The following is an 18,694-nucleotide window of genomic DNA, read 5'->3' on the forward strand; positions in this document are numbered from 1 at the left end:
ATACTTTGTCACAATGAAGGACAGCTAGCTAATTTGTTCATGTTGGGCCCATGATAAGAATAAATTCATCCACGTAAGAGGGCCTTATTAATCCAAGGTTCAGTACTATGAACCTAGTACAAATTCAACACCACAAAAAGTCTAACACCACAAAAAGTCTTCCCACTCTGGTAAATAAGGATGTGCTACGAAAATTAAGCGTAATGTATAATGTTCAGGAAATGAAAGCTGCCAGATAAATATGTGCATTAATAAATGAATTCCAAGTAATAGTTAAATTATAAATATTTATTTCATTCTATAAAAATATTGTCATTACAATGTTGGTTGTGAAATTGTTAGAAAATACACAAATATAAAAAGACTGAAGTCAAAAACACCCAGGCTTCCTGGTCTTTAATGTCACACCATGGACACCAACATCCCACTGGTTTGTTACCATATTAGCAGCACTTTATTGTATTGCATTAGGGTATGATATTACATCACAGCACAGATTATCTACCAATTCCCTGTTCATTCACATTAGGAAATTTCTTATTTATAACAGTACTAAGCTTTGATTATAACCTGTGTTAAATGACTCTTACAAGCATAAGTATTAAGTCAAAGGAAGCAGTTTCAAGCTTTCCCACGGATAGTAAATAGCCAAGTGACCTTCAGGACATTGGTACTAACACCCCTCCTACCATCAATGTCCAAATGATTCTAATTTATCATCTCTTAGTTTAACACTGTTTTTAGAAGAAAAATGACCAACTCATGCTCCCTTTAGACTCTCCATCAGAATCCACACAAAAGCACAGAACTGGAGTGTGTCACCACATAATTCCAACTACTAACTTTCCAGCAACAAGACGACTACCCTGAATTCTCCAAATTTTGGAGTGAAGCTGTGAAACCCATTGGGTCACAGAGAAATGCAAAACCATGAACAGACAGCCAGGGTAATTACAAAGCTGCTCTATGCAGCTCATAGACCACACACTGAGAAATTCCCTGTATTTGACTCCACGGTGGAAATAGACAGGAGCTGGCATTTGGCTTCCCCACATTATGAGACTTTGTATAGGAGTCTGTTCTGGTCTGTTCACATGAGACAGTGTGAGCAGAGCAGCGCTAGCCTACCCAGGCCATTTAAATACAATCCAGGATGTGCCTCACAGCAATCAAAGTGTGACTGCTGGGAGAGCACCCTTGTAGAAATGGCAAGGCCGTCAAGCTTTGCAGTGGCTGCAGGGCCTGCAGGAAGACAGCGTTTCTAGACAGATTTACTATACAAGGATGGACATGGGCAGAAGCCGAGGTGCAAAGGCTGGGACCAGTATACATTTGACATGCAGATTGCAGATTCTGATTACCAGAGTCAAGAGCACCAGGCCCTCCTAGCTGTAGTAAGGAATGGTGGTTTCAGAGGCCTGGGCGTCTTGGGAGGAGGTTAAAAAGCTGTGTAGAGCAGGTAAGTATAGAAACTGAGAGAGATAACCAGGTGCCCAAGAGGGAAGGCACAGAGTGAAAGGTGAGGAACAACTGTGGATGGAGTGACAGCCATAGAACCCTCAACCATCTAACAATCCTCCAGCTTGTACGCTCTGATAACCCAGCAAAATCTTTAAAATTAAAAAGTACAGAATTACATCTCTTAAAAACAAAGGGTACTCCACTAATTGGGTGACGTTTACCAAGAATGTCATCAGCCACTGCTCCTGGTGGAAGAACCAGAATTCCCGCCCCAGAACTAATGTTGAACTGCTTTTCAGACTTCCAAGAGCACGATTCTCTGTGGCAAGATGCACAGCAGGACAGACTCAGCCTGGAGACCTGATGATGGGTAGGAAGGTGCCTGCTGAACCAAGGTAGGCCACAGGATAACAAGCCCACTTGGACACTGGCTTAAGTGACTGCATTAGGAATTCTTCTGCATTCCTGACTCTCTCAGGACAGTCTTAAAATCTCAGTTCAAGACAAGTTACCAGGAATGTGGGTTCTAAGCCCTGGCAGGCAAGGTCAGGGGGTAGCTTACCGGCTCTCATATGTATGGAAGTACTCTCCAAACCTCAGAGTTTTAGGCAGTCATAGTAAGTGAAAGTCCATCTCCAAACTGCAGACAACACACAGTAAAATGTCTCTGGTCTCAGTCTCCACCTCAGGATGGGGTTTCACAAAGCAGCTCCCAGTTCTCCTAACCTGGCTTTCTCAGCTCCCTCCCTTGACTACAGCTCCTTGAGACATAAGCTATGAAAGGAACACTACGCAGAAAGTTGTGGCAAGAACCAGAGAGACCACATCCCTTGACTGCCAATGGAAGCTTGTTCTCCCCCAACGTTAGGTCACTGTAAAGTTACTGGCATCAGGTATGCGGCACAGTGGTGAAATTGGTGACTAGTGAGGTTCTGGTACTTTCGGCAGAAAGACAAGCCTAAGGAACAAGGTGTAGGGAGTCTCCTGAAATTCCATCTGCATCATGATTTTGATTTATTTTTGTTACAAGTATTAACGATTAAAGAATCCCTAATTTTAAAATATTAGTTTAATTAAATATGTCTTATTATTAAATAGCAGCAGAGCCAGTGGTGTGATGGCTCATATCTGTCATAACAACACTTAGGAACAGGATAGGAGCTTGGGAGTTCCAGGACAATCTATGTACAGCTCATCTGAGTTCAGCTTGGCTTACACAAGAACCTTTCTAGTAAAAATGGAAACTACAATGAATAATCCTAAAAGCCATTGAGAAATGCTACTTTTCCTTAATAATTTGAAAAAGCCAAAAATGAAATGTTCTTTTTGTTTAATTTTCTTTTTTCTTTTAAGATCTTATCCTAGGCAACTTAGGCCTTGACTTTGTGACGTGAAAACTCTGTTTATGATGCCACCTCATGACACCTAGTTAGAGCTGAAAACCGGGTAATGGTGTTTTTGGAGAATGGGAAGTCACTGTTTAGGGTGAGGCAGCTCCAATCCAGGAGCAGGACACACCCTCAGCACGTCACAGATATGACAGACAGCCGAGCTTCGACTGCTTTACACAAAACAACGTTCCTTACAGAAGGGTAGATCTGACACTGTGGAAGCATTATACAAAATTACGATATAAAGGACTGGAGATAGAGTTTGGCACACAGTGCCTGCCTAGCATGAACCCAGTCCTGGGCTTGACCTGAGTGCTACAAAACAGGGAATTAAATTATAACCTAAAACCAGAAAATACAAAAAGGACAAGTTCAAGATGGGAACTGTGTGGGCTGGGGGTAGGTTTGTGGGTCCTTTAGGCTCTCAGGGACCCAGTTTCTCCAGGCTGGGAGCTCTGCAGGTTCCTCAGGCTCTCTGGCTCTGCAGGCCGCGAGAAGGAAGTGAGTGGACTCGAATCTTCAGTAAATCACACAGGCTCCACATGCAGTAGCTGTATACTCAACAGTGTGGTGAGAGCCTGGCATGCTGCAGGGACAGAGGGGCTGTCCGTTTCGCACTGATCTCCTAGATGTGTGGATGGGAGAAATGAGCATGCTAAACTCTGAAAGCAGACAGCTGTGTTATACCAGGCAACGAACTGGAAACTACCTGGGTTGTACTGACTGCAACATGAATTCTACACATATAATTTTTGCAACGTCATTGACAAACTGCTACTCAAATTTTAGATAGGGGTGGGGAGCAGCTCAGTGGCAGAGTGCGTGCTCAGTATGCATGACGCCCTGGTCTCATCTCCGGCACCAGAAGAAAACAAAACAACAAAAACTCTATAAAAAATACATTCTTTTCTTCTTAATGTCTTAAAAGAGATAAGGGGATTGGTATTGAGTAATTTGAAGGAGTGACTATTCAACTGTGCTTCATTAATTCCATTTGTGCTTAAAGCAGCATAGGGAGCGAAATAAGCCAAGTACAGATGTGCGGATAGGCAGCTGACTGACCATATCGTCCAGTGCTTCTCTCATAGTGACAAAGGTCTCTGTGCTCCTGAGTCTGCTGAGACGGTGCTAGGACAAGGCTGGGATGAAATACTGAAGGGAGACGTCTTCCAGGAGCAAATCAAAATGAACAGTTCTGTTATTCACAATATCTAGAAGGAGAAGACCCAAATGTTAAAGACAGATCCTCGCCCCCACCACCTCATGACACCTAGTTAGAGCTGAAAAGGCTGATCTGCATAAGCACCGCTTATGTCTGGTGTCTGTTTCCTCCGAGGGCTCCTGAGGGGCACAGCACATGCCACTGCCACCCACTGGGAACAGAGTGAGAGGTGAAGAATGAAACTGCCCAGGCTCTAGGGGAAAAAATCAGGTCGACTTAACCAATTTAGCCTTCCTGGTAAAAGCATGTATTCACAGTGAGGTGACCAAAGTATATGGGCAAGGTCTGAATGTTTGTGTCCCTGTGCACAGGGCGAAAGCTATACGACAAACCATGAAACTCTTCCCTGTGTTCTGATCCCATAGCCTCTCATACAGTCTCCTTGTGGTTTCTCTCTTTTTTTTTTTTTTTTGGTTTTTTTCGAGACAGGGTTTCTCTGTGTAGCCCTGGCTGCCCTGGAACTCACTCTGTAGACCAGGCTGGCCTCGAACTCAGAAATCCGCCTGCCTCTGCTTCCCAAGTGCTGGGATTAAAGTGCTTTAGGCTTGTGCCACCACGCCCGGCCTGTGGTTTCTCATTTTGTGTTGGCTAGCTTCATGTAAATTTGATATAGGCTAGACATCAGAGAGGAGGGAGCCTCAGTTGAGAAAATGTCTCCATAAGATAGGGCTGTAGGCAATTAATTAGTAATTGATGGGTGAGCACCTAGACCACTGTGGGTACTGCCACCACTGGGCTCCTGGTATCCGTAAGAAAGCAGGCTAAGCAAGCTGTAAGGAGGAAGCCACTCCTCTGCGGCCTCTGCATCAGCTCCGGCTTCTAGGTTCTTGCCCTGGCTTTCTGCGATGATGAACAGTGCCGTGGAAGTGTAAGCCAAATAAACCCTTTCCTCTCTAAGCTGCTTTTGGTCATGGTGTTTCATGACAACAACGGTAACCCTAACTGGGACACATCCTTTCTTTTTTGTCATTTAGGAAGGCTGGTCCTTGACAGAGCTACTCAGAACTTTCTGTTTTATTATTATATGGTCTAGTCTCAGGTCATCTTCTTCAGCCTTGTCGACTAACGGATGAGAGGTCCACTTGGGTGTTTTCCATAAAGAGAAGGATGTCACATTCAGGCCATTTGCTGTGCCTTTCTTTAAAACAACAAAAACAAACACAAAACCAAGGAGACACAGAGCTTCGAGAAGCTCTTGAGGAGCTGCCTAGCTCAGTGGGGTGAGCAGGCAAGGAGGAGCAGAGCAGTGTGGAACCTCAGTCAGAGCCAGACCCACCAATGAGTAAGAAACAACTGAGGAGGAGACTTCGGTGTGTGAACGTGGATGGGCAAGGAAAGGGACGAGCTTCAGGTGAGATGCAGATCAGCACAAGTGTATGTGCACAAGTGTGTGCAGGACTCTGATTATGGGAAACCTGATAGACTCAGCGGCTGGGAGTCAGTCTGCCCTGTCCTGACAGCACACAGGGAGAGCCCAGGGCTGAGAGAGGCAGGCTACAGCCCACTGCCACTCTAGCATGGCTACTGGCTTTCTGGCTCTACACTGCTCAGCATCACTCTTCCTCAGCATCTCTAGATACCTCTGGCTCAAGGGACCTTTCAAGCCTGACTGTCTCAGGCAGCTCGATTGCCAGAACTGGGCATACTTGCATATGTAGGACAAAGGAGGTGGATAATGGAGAAGCAAACTCACTGCACACTGCCTTGGTGGGAGTCACTTGCTGTCCGGCAAGAAACTGGAGGAGTTTCTTTATGTCAATGTGCACCTTGGCCATGTCTTCTGGGTGTCTGTTTTGAGAGACACTGTCAGAGGCTGCAATGACATGAATGGTTTGTTAAGTCCAACAGTCCTATAACAAGGAACTCAGAAATGTGCAAAGCGTGCTTACTTACTAACTGAGAGACCCTACAGTTCTTTTTAGCAGCCTGATAGACTGCAATTTGTGAATGTTACTCATTCAGTAGACATTTTTTTTTTTTGGTTATTTTATTTATTTACATTTCAAATGTTATCCCCCATCCCAGTTTCCCCTCCACAATTCCCCTGTCCCCTCCCCTCTCCTCCTGCCTTCACGAGGGTCCTCCCCCACCCGCCCACCCACTCCTGCCTCAGCACCCTAGTTTCCCATACCCTGGGTCATTGAGCCTTCACAGGACCAAGAGGCTCCCCTCCTAGCAATGCCCGATAAGGCAATCCTCTTCAGCAGATATTTGAACTAGTTACAATACTGTAATTTGACACCAAAATAACTCATGTCGGGGCTGGGGAGGTAGCTCAGGGGTTGATCACTTCCCTAGCATGCTGAGGCCATCGACTCAATATGTATTATGAACAAACACACACCACACCAAGCAAACCAAGGTCATTCACATCCCTTTGTCAGAAGCTTCATGCAATGGACTTCACTTTCCTGGAACAATGTGCCCCTCACTACAAAGTAAATGTTTCTTGCAGGGCTAGTAGTAATATTGGTGCTTATGTGGAAGCAAACCTGGAATAACCAATCATCCTCTAAAGGTCATGGAGTCATCTGATCTGGACACATGGATATCAGAAAATGGCTCCCATTATTCCAGACACTTTTCTTCTGGTCCTCTGGCTACTTCTCTACTTAAGGACAGGATTCTACAGTGAGCTTACTGCTCACTAAGATATACAACCAGCCCTCCCTTCAAGGCTTACTGAACTGATCCCACATTCCTTTCTGGCCTTTATGAGATGAAAAGTGTCACCAAGTATATCTGTACCATATTTTGTATCTGCCAACCTAAACTTGAAGGAAAAAATAGTTGAACTGACCAGAGAAAAAAAGACACAACTTGTGACTCCAGCCCTGATGAGAAGCTCAACTTCTCAGGGCACAGTGACAGATGAAGGGCTATTAAGTTCTTAGAAATCACTGTTTTAACCAGAATCCCAGAGGAGGGAAGCACCCTTCTGCACCTTCTGTCTGGCAACCTGGCCCCTTGCCGGGTGCTAACTGCACTACTGTGTCACAGGGACAGGGAGTCTAATCTAAGCCCCTTCTCAAATGGGAAACAAAGAAAATCAAGCTTCAATGTGTTCATTGAGAACTTAATATATAAGAAACAAATTTATTAGAAGCAAAATATAAACCATAAGAAAACTCACGTAATAGAGGGTTTTCAAGATCCTTAAAATGAGTAGTCACACACACTAACTCAGTTTCTATCTTTAGGTTTAATTCTCCCTTTAGGTTTGCTTCAATCACCTGCAAATTGAATAAAAGTCAATATTAAAAAGGGGAAAAACAGCAGAAGTGGCAGAGCAGCTGGGACAGGATCCTTCTTGCCTCTATCTGCACCCAGGAGGTGGGGCTGTTCCATAGTCCTCTGTGCACTGGTCTTGCCAGGAGAGAGCTGGTCTCCCAGGAGTGCTGACAAAGGCTTACCGACCCACAGCAGGAACAAGTTCCAGCCAAAGACAGCAAGAACATCTAACACCAGAGATTACCAGATGGCAAAAGGCAAATGCAAGAATCTTACCAACAGAAACCAAGACTACCTGGCATCATTTAGAACTCAGTACTTCCACGACAGCAAGTCCTGGATATCCCAAAACACCAGAAAAGCAAGATTTGGATTTAAAATTATATCTCATGATTCTGATAGAGGATTTTAAGAAGGACATAAAAAACTCCCTTAAAGAAATACAGGAGAACACAGACAAACAGATAGAAGCCCTTAAAGAGGAAACACAAAAATCCCTTAAAGAATTACAGGAGAACACAGATAAACAGGTGAAGGAATTGAACAAAACCATCCAGGGTCTAAAAATGGAAGTAAAAACAATAAAGAAATCACAAAGGGAGACAACTCTAGAAATAGAAAATCTGGGAAAGAAGTCAGGAGACAAAGATGCAAACATCACCAACAGAATACAAGAGATAGAAGAGAGAATCTCAGGTGCAGAAGATACCATAGAAAACATTCACACAACAATCAAAGAAAATACAAAATGCAAAAAGATCCTGTCTTAGTCAGGGTTTCTATTCCTGCACAAACATCATGACCAAGAAGCAAGTTGGGGAGGAAAGGGTTTATTCAGCTTACACTTCCATACTGCTGTTCATCACCAAAGGAAGTCAGGACTGGAACTCAAGCAGGTCAGGAAGCAGGAGCTGATGCAGAGGCCATGGAGGGATGTTCTTTACTGGCTTGCCTCCTCTGGCTTGCTCAGCCTGCTCTCTTATAGAACCTAAGACTACTAGCCCAGAGATGGTCCCACCCACAAGGGGCCTTTCCCTCTTGATCACTAATTGAGAGAATGCCTTACAGTTAGATCTCATGGAAGCATTTCCTCAACTGAAGCTCCTTTCTCTGTGATAACTCCAGCTGTGTCAAGTTGACACAAACTAGCCAGTACAGATCCTAACTCAAAATATCCAGAAAATCTAGGACACAATGAGAAGACTAAACCTAAAGATAATAGGTATAGAAAAGAGTGGAGATTTCCAACTGAAAGGGCCAGTAAATATCTTCAACAAAATTATAGAAGAAAACTTTTCTAACCTAAAGAAAAAGATGCCATGAACAAACAAGAAGTGTACAGAATTCCAAATAGTTTGGACCAGAAAAGAAATTCCTCCCGTCACATAGTAATCAAAACACCAAATGTACAAAACAAAGAAAGAATACTAAAAGCAGTAAGGGAAAAAGATCAAGTAACATGTAAAGGCAGACTTATCAGAATTATACCAGACTCCTTGCCAGAAACTATAAAAATGATGATGAGAGTGGGGTGTTAAAGTCTCCCACTATTATTATGTGTGGTGCAACATATGCTTTGAGCTTAGGTAAAGTTTCTATTATGAATGTGGGTGCCCTTGCATTTGGAGCATAGATGTTCAGAATTGAGAGTTGTTCTTGGTAGATTTTACCTTTAATGAGTATGAAGTGCCCCTCCTTATCTTTTTTGATAACTTTAGGTTGGAAGTCAATTTTATTCAGTATTAGAAAGGCTACTCCACCCTACTTCTTGGAACCATTCGCTTGGAAAATTATTTTCCAGCCTTTTACTCTGAGGTAGTGTCTGTGTTTGTGGCTGAGCTGAGTTTCCTGTATGCAGCAAAATGATGGGTCCTGTTTACATAACCAGTCTGTTAGTCTATGTCTTTTTATTGGGGAATTGAGTCCATTTGATATTAAGAGATATTAAGGAAAAGTCATTGTTGCTTCCTGTTATTTTTGTTGTTAGAGTTAGGATTCTGTTCATGTGGCTATCTTCTTTTAGTTTTGTTGAAAGATTACGTTCTTGCTTTTTCTAGGGTGCAGTTTCCCTCTATGTGTTGGAGTTTTCCCTTTATTAGCCTTTGAAGGGCTAGATTTGTGGAAAGATACTGTGTATTTTGGTTTTGTCATGGAATACCTTGGTTTTTCCATCAATGGTAATTGAGAGTTTTGCTGGGTATAATAGCCTGGGCTGACATTTGTGTTCTTTTAGGGTCTGTATGACATCTGCCCAGGATCTTCTGGTTTTTATAGCAGCAGTCCAGCTGTCAGGAGCATTTTATCACTCTGATGAATTTAGAGGTAACTTACAGTAGGCACCAGTACAATTAGTCAGTGGTCAACTAATGGCACTTTGCAGTGATTAAGCCAGTTGTTGGGAAATGTAAGCTCTTGTCTTGTTGTTTAGGAAACTGGGTACATCGATGTGCAGAATAGTCCAGACACCTACAACTTAAACCACTTGGGTTATTGAAAGAAGCGTCAACATGAAAGCTGCTTCTTCCAAGGAAATTCCTCATGGAGAAGGCTGTGAGCTTAGGGAACTCAGCGTATGTCAAAAGCTCCAAAATCACAACTTATCTCACTTCAAAGAACCTAACTTGTTTTGTTTCTAGAATGAGGAAGATTTAGAGTTCAGAAACTTTAAGGAACAAGAGTGAGACACTGTGGGGCCAGTAAACCATGGTACAGGGAGGGGCCGGTCAGGAGCAGGAGCAGGAGCAGGGGCAAGTGGTGTCCAACCCTGGAAATCTCATCTTGAGAGTGGTAGAAGTAAGACCACTCCCTCACCAGCCTCAGACGTGGTCCTGCACCCCGACCTTTGCCCACACCAGAGAAGTCACCAGGTTAAACTCGCTCTCTCCTTGTCCAGCAAGGTCCTGGAACTCCTCCCTATGCAGATGACCACCTGGCCCCAGTCAATGCTGTACACCCATCTCACAGCCTCTACTCTGGCTCAAAGGTTTAAAATGCCTTTGTTCCTCCCATTAAATGAGCTGCTCCCTGAAACCTATTCACTGGCCCCCTAAGGTCTGCAGCACCCCTCAGTGTTCTCTCCTCCCTTCTCTGGATCCCCTGGTTGTGGTTATGCAGCCACATCAGAAGGTGAAGTGGAGGGAGAAGGACAGGAGACAGCAGGTGTTGACCAGTTTCAAGGCATGCTAATGCTGCACCTTGAAGAGCTGTGCTGGCAGGGTACCTTCCAGTCCTCTCACTTCCCCAGGACCCTCTGCCAGCAATGCACACAGCATGGTCCTGTTGACACAGGCACCTACCTTCCCTCTCTAGATTAGGTAACACATTTATGTTCCTGGTTGGCAGAATGCTGACAGCAGACTCCATGGGGCCCTTACCAACAACCAAATCAGAAATGAAGTGTGCCTTGAACAGGTTGGCAAATCTCCTTTCAGATAAAAGAACCAGAATGGGCATGGTTGGAACTTAAGAAGAAAGGAGACTCCTGTGAGCTGTGGCAACAGTACCAGGGCAGAGAGAACAGGAATTGAAGAGAGGGTCCTGTCGGGAAAGGGGGAGTGTTGGAGTGCTGAGTCCTCTCCCCAAGTAACAACTGTGAGCATTGCTGCTCTGTTCTGGTATGGCAGCAGCCACGTCAGCCCCCTCTGAGTCTGGCCTCAGCTATCATTTATGCAGGATCTTCGTACAGGACTCAGCCATGATCCTCTACTGATGATGGGTGTCCATGCACTTGTGGAGATGGACCAAGATGATTCCCTACCTTTGCAAACTATTCTACTAACTATTAAGACATGCCGCCTCTCCCAGAGGCATCTATTTAGTTCTTCAGAATCTGGCTCCCCAGGCACCCACAAAGAGCTCATTGAGCAGTTGGCCATTCTAGCTCAGTAACTGCCTGTTAGCATTTTTCGAGCACAGAAATGAAACAACTACCACCGCTCGCATCCAAGGCTCCTTCTCACTCGCCACTTTGCTGACTCCTTTCTAAGACAGAAAGAACAAGCCAATCAATACCTCAGTTAGTTGTCTGACTTTTCCCTCTGGGCCTCTTGAAGCTCCTAGAAGTTCCAGGGTACCTTAGAGGAAGCCAGTCTAGCAACCAGAGCAATACCATGGCAGTGGCAGTGAACACCACTGGCAGCACAGTGCGTGCTACTTCCAGAAAAACTGATTTTCCCTTCAGATAGCAGCTACAAAGACTAAGGAAAGGACAGCGTTTGCTTGGACAAGCTTAGTGGCAGCACTGCTCTGAAGTGAGAACTCAAGAGAAAGATAACACTTCCTAGGTTTCAAAAGCCTTTTGTGGTGTAAAGATTCCGACAAGAGCTAAGTGCTACAGACTCAAAGAAGCTAAGTAAGAACGAGGGCCCAAAGGGGTTGGAGTGGGGAATGCTTGAATCTCATTGAGAAATGGAAAGAAATTAAACATTAGGAGTGGATAGAGGGAGGGAACAGGATGGGGGAGCGGGGAGGGATGGGAACAGGAAGGAAGAGATGGGGGAAGGACAGAGGAAGAGAGTACTAGAAAAGACAACTGGATTGGGGGTGGGAGGTGGCGTCTCTAGGACAAGCTAGGAAAATGGAAACTCTCAAGAATCTAGGAGGATGATTGCTAAGACTCCTAGCAATGGGGCTATGGAGCCTGAACTGGCTATCTCCTGTAGCCAGCAAGACTTCCGATGGAGGGATTGGAACACCAACCCAGTCACAAAATCATAGACCCACAATTTGGACTGCCAATAAGATGTGCAGGAGAAAAAGATGAAGCAGAATTTGAGGGAAGGGCCCACCAATGACTGGTCCAGCTTGAAACCCATGTCATGAGAGGGAGGCCACCCCTGACATTATTAATGATATTCTGCTATACTAGCAGACAAGAACCTAGCATAGCAGTCATCAGAGAGGCCTCACCCAGCAACTGATGGAAATAGATGCAGAGACCCATAGCCAAACATTAAGTTGAGCTTGGGGAATCCTACCAATACTGACCTAAATACAAGTAGGAGAAATCACAACCGTTAGAAATCATTGAAGGAGCCAGATGGGTCAAGGATGCCCCAGAAACCCCACAGAATCAACTAACCTAGGCCCATGGGGGCCTACAGAGACTAAACAGCCAGCTAGAGAGCACACACAGGACGAACCTGGGCCCCCTGCACATATGTAATAGTTGTGCAACTGGGTCTTCCTGTGAGTACAGGGGCTATCTGCGACGCTGCTGCCTGCCTGTGGATCAATCTCTTTCCTCTAACTGGGCTGCCTTGTCTAGCTTCAATAGGAAAAGATGCATCTAATCCTACAGCAACTTGATATGCCAAGGCTTCTTGATATCTAAGGAGTACCTCCCCTTTTCTGAGAGGAAAGAGAGGAGGCAGGAGATGAAGGGGACGGGAGGTAACAGGGAGGGACTGGCAGGAGAAGAGGGAGGTGAAGCTGTAATGTAATGCAACGTAACACAATTAAGATGTGATGTAAGTAAATAAATGAATTATTAATAATAATAATAAAACCTGCAATGTTCTGTTTAAATTATAAGAAACAAAATACAAGAACTGTTGACTACGCTCCTGATATACTATAAACATGAGGGATTAAAGGCAAGTTTGAAAGCTTTCCCCAGTGAGTAAGAGCTGAAAGGCATTAGAATAGGTCCCTAGAGGCCAAGTTCTGTCCTCCGCGGTGGGGCCTCCATGAGGAGAAACCCACTAGCTGATGGAGCGCTTGCCCCTGCATCTATAGTGTAGCTGCCTCCCAGGGTCTGCCAAGCACACGGCTAGGGCGCACTCACAGCTCTTTTCTGAAGGAGTAATAACTTACAAGCTGATTGCTGATGTTTCTCATTTTTTCCACAACACTCTTCATCATCTTCAAGGCTGGTAAGCAAATACTGACCTAAAAACAAGTAGGAGAAATCACAACCGTTAGAAATCGTAATATAGTCTATAATGATAGGTATTCAATCAACAGCTATGAATTATACTCGTATTTAAAAACTCAGGATCATATTTTTTTTTTAAAAAAAAGTTCCAAATACAGTTTCTTTAAAACTTTAAAAATGTCACTAACTTATTCAAGCAAGTAAAGATGCCTGACTACCTGGCTCTGGTTACCATGGTGACCATGCTCCCAAGGGCATTGTTATGGTTCAAGAAGGAACACAGTACTTCAGCTGAGATACCTATATACAGGTCCAAGGGGAATATACCTCAAGTGCTGAGCAAGAAGCCTTCCTCTGGGAAATGTTTTATAAGACTCAGGGGTATTCTGTGTACTCTGTGAAAGAGTACAGGCAGACATTATCACAACTCATTTGAACTATGTCACAACAGAGCTCTAAGTAATGCTGTCTTTTTCCAAACCTATATAGACACCTTCTAGTGTGACAGTCAACTACAAATTTCATCCAGTACCTGTTTAATTTCCTTTCATATATGCAAGACAAAGGACCATTTGGCATCCTCTTTGTTTGCAATGGTCCCGAGATTCCCAGAATTCCCACGGCTAACCTAAGCTTCAAGTCAGCAAAATGCCTTTCTGGCTCTTTCATCAAGGCCTATGAAACATTTGTGCCTAAGGGCAAGAGTCATGATACATACAGATTGCCTTCCAAAGTACAGCTTAGGCTCTGTTGTCTTGTCTTTCCTTTCTTTTTTTGGTCAAGAAATTTATTAACCTTTACAAACACTATTTCACTCAATCATTCATTAAAAAATGTTTACAATTAAGTCTGTAATAAAACCACCTAATGTTCACCAATGCATTCCAGCCCAGTTACCCCATGGAGTACAATAAACCACTTTAAAACAGCAGTTCTCATCCTCTCTAGGTAAGGGTGTTAAACTGAAGTCTTCCTTGTAACAAGCTGTCTGTCATTCAAGAGATCCACTTTCTGTCACCATATGTGGCAGACTGATGTATTCCCTAGAGTGGACACGGTCATCTTTGCAGTCTCTTTCAAACCAGTTTCACAACAGGAAAATATTTGTGAGCAGAGAAGTGAAATTTGGGAGCAGCCTTTGACTCTTTTTTGTGCCTCCTGCTAAGAGCTTCAACACGACCACAGGCACCACACAGCCTGGCTAGTTGACAATTGCTGGATAGGCTCTGCTTTCTTTTGTATACAGGCTCAGGAATGCATTTGCCCTCCTGTGGAAAGTGTGGCATTTCTAAATGGGTATCAGTTCTTTGACAGAATTTACATATATAAGGTAAGGGACATACTCACATAATGACTCACATTTCTTTTCAGAAACTATGCAACTTCAAATAATACACACAGTAAGACAACAATGACCATCAGAGCATTGGATCCCAGCACTTACGTCACAGTCTGGGATGGAGGGTTCTTGTAAGTCCTTCCACAGTCTTCTCGGAAGAACCTTTATGGGGATATCATGCACCACGATTCTGCTGCTGCTCGATGAAGACACCTGCTAAGAAAAAACATTAGTTTATGCGAAAACAAAACCAAAAGGTAAGAACTGATGCCAGACATTTTCAGTTCCAAATGGAATGTTCTTAATCCACCCACTCAAAATCTATTCAACCATTACTGTTGGTGTAGTGTACCTGTTCTGCTCAGGGCCCTGCGAGTCTCTCAACATCGTGGTGACTGAGACAAGATGGAGCAATAAGCAAGCAAGCAAGCTCAGCTCACCAGACAATCATCAGAGCCTGAGGAAAACACATCAGCAAGAAGGCTGAATGACCAAGCGGTGACGGTGGGGAGGAATAAGGGAGAACCTCTGGGGTGCTGCCTCAGGACATTAACACTAGAGAGGTTAACTATCAAGAAGCTGAAGATGAGGTGACAGGGTTTCAGACAGAGGGACAATATCAGCATTTGTAAACCCAGGAGACAGAAAGAGGCCAACGTGCCTGGCCGACATGTGCCACACCTAAGTATGCTGCAGCTTCTGCAACACTAAAAGGATAAGCCATGTTTATTACTAGAAGTGTTTCTAAAACTCAGAAACCAAAGTAATGCTGGACATAGTGGCACACACCTTGAATCCCAGCACTCAGGAGGCAGAAGCAGGTGGATCTCTGTAAGTTCAAGGCCAGCCTGGTCTAGACAGTGAATTCTAAGACAGTCAGAGCTACATCGTGAGAATCTTTCTCAAAAGAACAAAATAAAAAGAAACCAAAATATTTTGCATTCTTACTTAGTAAAGTATTGTATATTACCATCTTGCTCCTTAAAACTAAATAAATCCACCAAGCAGTGGCACACACCTATAATCCCAGCACCTGGGAGGCAGAGGCAGGTGGATCTCTGAGTTTGAAGTCAGCCTCGTCTACAGAGCTATTTCCAAGACAGCCAAGGCTACACAAAGAACCCATATCTCAAAAGACAAATAAACAAAAGAACTAAATAAATCCAAACTTACAGTTACACGGAATGCTATAAGAACACATACAAATTATGAGGGCATGAAATTTAATGTCTGTAGCCAACTTGAAAACAAATGCAATACTGGCCCACAGATGTGCAGAGCACATGTAAGAAAGGAAAGCTGTAAAGATAAGGAGGGCCCAAGGTGGTTGGGGTAGAGCACTCTTCATGGAAAGCCCAACCAATGCCACCAGACTGGGAGATGAGCAAAAAGACATGCCCAGAGAGGCGCTCAGAAGGTAATAAGTGATGATTTTGCTCCGCAATAGTTTGAACCATAAAAGGACTATGAACATGTTAGGAATTAAAAAGTCCATCTTACGGATCAATGAAGACAAGACAATTTTCTGTTCTCTGTTGCCTGTTCTAGGTCCACCATTCGTCACCATTCGTCCTAAGTCTTGGCAGTTAGCACAGTGTTGAATCATAAACCCATGGATGAGCCAATCATGATGTCTTAGGAAAACAGAAACTTTTCATTCACCAGACCTCAGTCTCAAATTCATTCTTACAGAAGAGAAACCAGAACCAGTGACCCAGTCAAATTACTTCAACTAAGAACAAGAAAGCACTCATTCTTCTAAAGAAAAATTAAGCCAGTTTTTACAAAACAATAGATGTGTATCTGCAGAAGAAAATTTTTTCAATTAAAATTCTTAAAAATCCCAACTCAAAACAGTGAAGTATAAAAATCTCTTAGAAATAGCTGCCCAGGACTTGTTTGGATAAGAAGAAAAGTGAATTCAATAAACTTCCATAGTCGCCAAGCCTAGGTTCATCCTCAGAGCATCAACAAGCACTGCTAGGAAATCAGTTCTCTGATAGAGTAAGCCAACCCTTGAGCACCTGCTATATAAATAAAATAGCTTTGGTTGGGCTGCAGATGCCTACTTCTTTCCATGGGTAGTAAATAGTGTATTCAATCTTATGTCACCCCCAAGTGAGCAGAGCTACATCTATTTGTGATTGAGAACTCCAATTTAGTAATTTATAAAATATATCTTGGTCTTATGTCTACTAGAAAAAAAAAAAGTAAACCCTATGATTTTAGAAAATTCATTCAAAAATTGCCCAACATGGTAACGTCAACCAAGTAAACTGAAAGGGTAAGTTCAAAAAAAAAAAAGTCCATCTTGTACACGTGGCTTTGTGTGTTTTGAGGAGAGGCTGTGCACTAAACTCATCTGGTACAAATGTGCTGCTGAAGTATGAGGACTGTTTAAGAAAATCACAGAAGACAGGATAGGAGGGGCAATTTTAAGGTGAAAACGGAAACATCTAAACAAGGTGACAACACCCTAGAAGAGATGCTAGCTAGCAGCTTGGTTGTTTGGGAAAAGCAGTGTCCCATAGAACATGGTGCCATCATGACTGTTTACAAATGACTAGAACAATGTACATTTCTCATGCATAAGTTATGAACCAGATCTATTTTGTTTTATTTTGCTTTACTTTATTTTGAGACAGAGTCCTGGAACTCACCTTCCTATCTCTGCCTCCTGAGTGCTGGCTTTAAAGACATGTACCACCATTCTGGCTCAGGTCTTATATTTTAAATGAAACTAATTCACTTTTAAGAATATTGTTTGAAAGCTCGGGCTTGTAGCTACCTATATACTGCCTAGACCAAGTCACTTGTAAAAAACATTCAGAAATTCTTTTCTTCCCACTTACCAGCTCTACAGACACGGTAAGACAGGGAAAGTGTTTGTTAGTCAGCTTGATTTTCAAGGCTCTGGAGTTCTGGGCAGTTTTCAAGGCTCGAGATAAGTTTTCCGACGTTAATTCTAAATAAATCTCGTTGTTTTCTTCAGAGACTCCTTCCATTTGAAATTCACTAAAAAAGTTCTCCTGCAGAACAGAAACAGGCATTTGTGGCCTTTCCAGCACTCCTGGCTGGAGCCCAGAACCTCTGGGTTCTCCTGCTCACCTGCTCCAGCTCACACCACATGCTCACGCCTCCACTGGCCAGCTTGTCGCACAGGATGAAGTTCAGCTTCTCCGGGCTGATGCGGAGGGTGCAGGTTTTGGCAAGCTTGGCTATCATGTTACTGACTCCTACAGCGAGGGGGGTAAACAGTAACTAAGCTCACTGAGGAGCCTACTGGTCTTCTTGCAGAACTTCTTTCTAGCTCACAGATCACTCTTGTATTTTAATGCTGCTGACATCCTGCCAGTCTCCCAACAACCCTGCGAGCCCACAGCACCAGAATTCAAAACGGAAACAGAATAAAGAAACAGTCTCAGAAGACAACTGACAACCGGGGGCCAGGCGGTTCCACATTCCACAGAAACGTAGGAGCCACCGGGTACTGCAGCTCACAACTGCTACAAGGTTAGGCAGACCCCGGGCGGAAGGAGGGGTGCGTGCGGGAGGGCTGCAAAAGGAAGGTCCCTGGTAGCCGTGGCTCTTCTCAGGGCCGCCCTCACCCCGCCCGTCCTCTCACAAGGGCCGCACTCTCCGCTCGCTCCCCGCAGCCCTGCCAGCTCACGTGTGAAATGATTCAGACAAGCCAGGTCCACGATCTTGGCGCGAAACTTCATGGCGGATACCAGGCCGACGGCGGCGTTGGTCCAAGGCGGACAAAAGTCCCTCCCTGAGCGTCCCGGCGGGGAAACCTGGGCGCGGGCACAGAGGTTCCGTGGGGATGGTGCGGCCGGAGAGGTCCGCCCACCGCCTGCCCAGGACAAAGGTTCCCCCGCCCGGTTCCTCCACCCGGACTCTCACGTCCCGGCGGCTGCGGGGAAACGGCTCCGAGAAGTTTAGATGACTGATTTTGAAAAACTGTTTAAAATGTTTTTAAAACTTTGAACACTTTACTTAGTAGTTTACCTCTAAAACCATATGTAGTGAAGTAATAATTCTGCACCGTTGTCTCAATAGAAACTGAAAGGAACCTGTACATTCTTATTAGCCCCAGGTAATGGGGGTGCTTAGGCAAGAGGACCTCAGGTTGGAGACCGGCCTGGGCATCTTAGTGGCATTATGCCAACAAA

At 44.2% G+C, this 18,694-nt stretch overlaps 1 protein-coding gene across 5 annotated transcripts; it reads right to left on the bottom strand.

Annotated features, from left to right (window-relative positions):
• Window positions 1-267: 267 nt before the first annotated feature.
• Hus1 (HUS1 checkpoint clamp component) lies at window positions 268-18,367 on the bottom strand. Of its 5 annotated transcripts, NR_130178.1 has the most exons (9): window positions 18,190-18,322; window positions 17,628-17,755; window positions 17,372-17,548; window positions 14,625-14,735; window positions 13,120-13,194; window positions 7,208-7,307; window positions 5,768-5,887; window positions 3,915-4,063; window positions 268-3,477 (listed from the first exon to the last, which is right to left on the bottom strand). NR_130178.1 is itself a non-coding variant. In NM_001303532.1 (8 exons), exons 1-8 carry the CDS (start codon window positions 18,239-18,241, stop codon window positions 3,981-3,983), a joined length of 843 nt encoding a protein of 280 aa, NP_001290461.1. In that variant the 5' UTR covers window positions 18,242-18,322; the 3' UTR covers window positions 268-3,980. The 5 variants fall into 5 exon arrangements, 4 of the variants coding, with proteins under 4 accessions (NP_001290461.1, NP_032342.1, NP_001290539.1 ...); NM_001303532.1 differs by having other exon boundaries at window positions 268-4,063; window positions 14,625-14,732; NM_008316.5 differs by having other exon boundaries at window positions 268-4,063.
• Window positions 18,368-18,694: the final 327 nt, after the last annotated feature.

The sequence above is a fragment of the Mus musculus genome, chromosome 11 (assembly GCF_000001635.26).
Source record: "Mus musculus strain C57BL/6J chromosome 11, GRCm38.p6 C57BL/6J".
Taxonomy (NCBI): domain Eukaryota; kingdom Metazoa; phylum Chordata; class Mammalia; order Rodentia; family Muridae; genus Mus; species Mus musculus.

Bases quoted from the DNA above. Each gene is read 5' to 3' on its own strand.
- Hus1 (XM_006514531.4), bottom strand. From the start codon at position 18,241: ATGAAGTTTCGCGCCAAGATCGTGGACCTGGCTTGTCTGAATCATTTC. The intron at 7,308-13,119 runs GTAAGTTATTAC...TTCAATTTGCAG, and splicing joins GAAACATCAGCAATCAGCTT to GTGATTGAAGCAAACCTAAA. The intron at 5,888-7,207 runs GTGAGTTTTCTT...ATGTCATTGCAG, and splicing joins TCTTGAAAACCCTCTATTAC to CCTCTGACAGTGTCTCTCAA.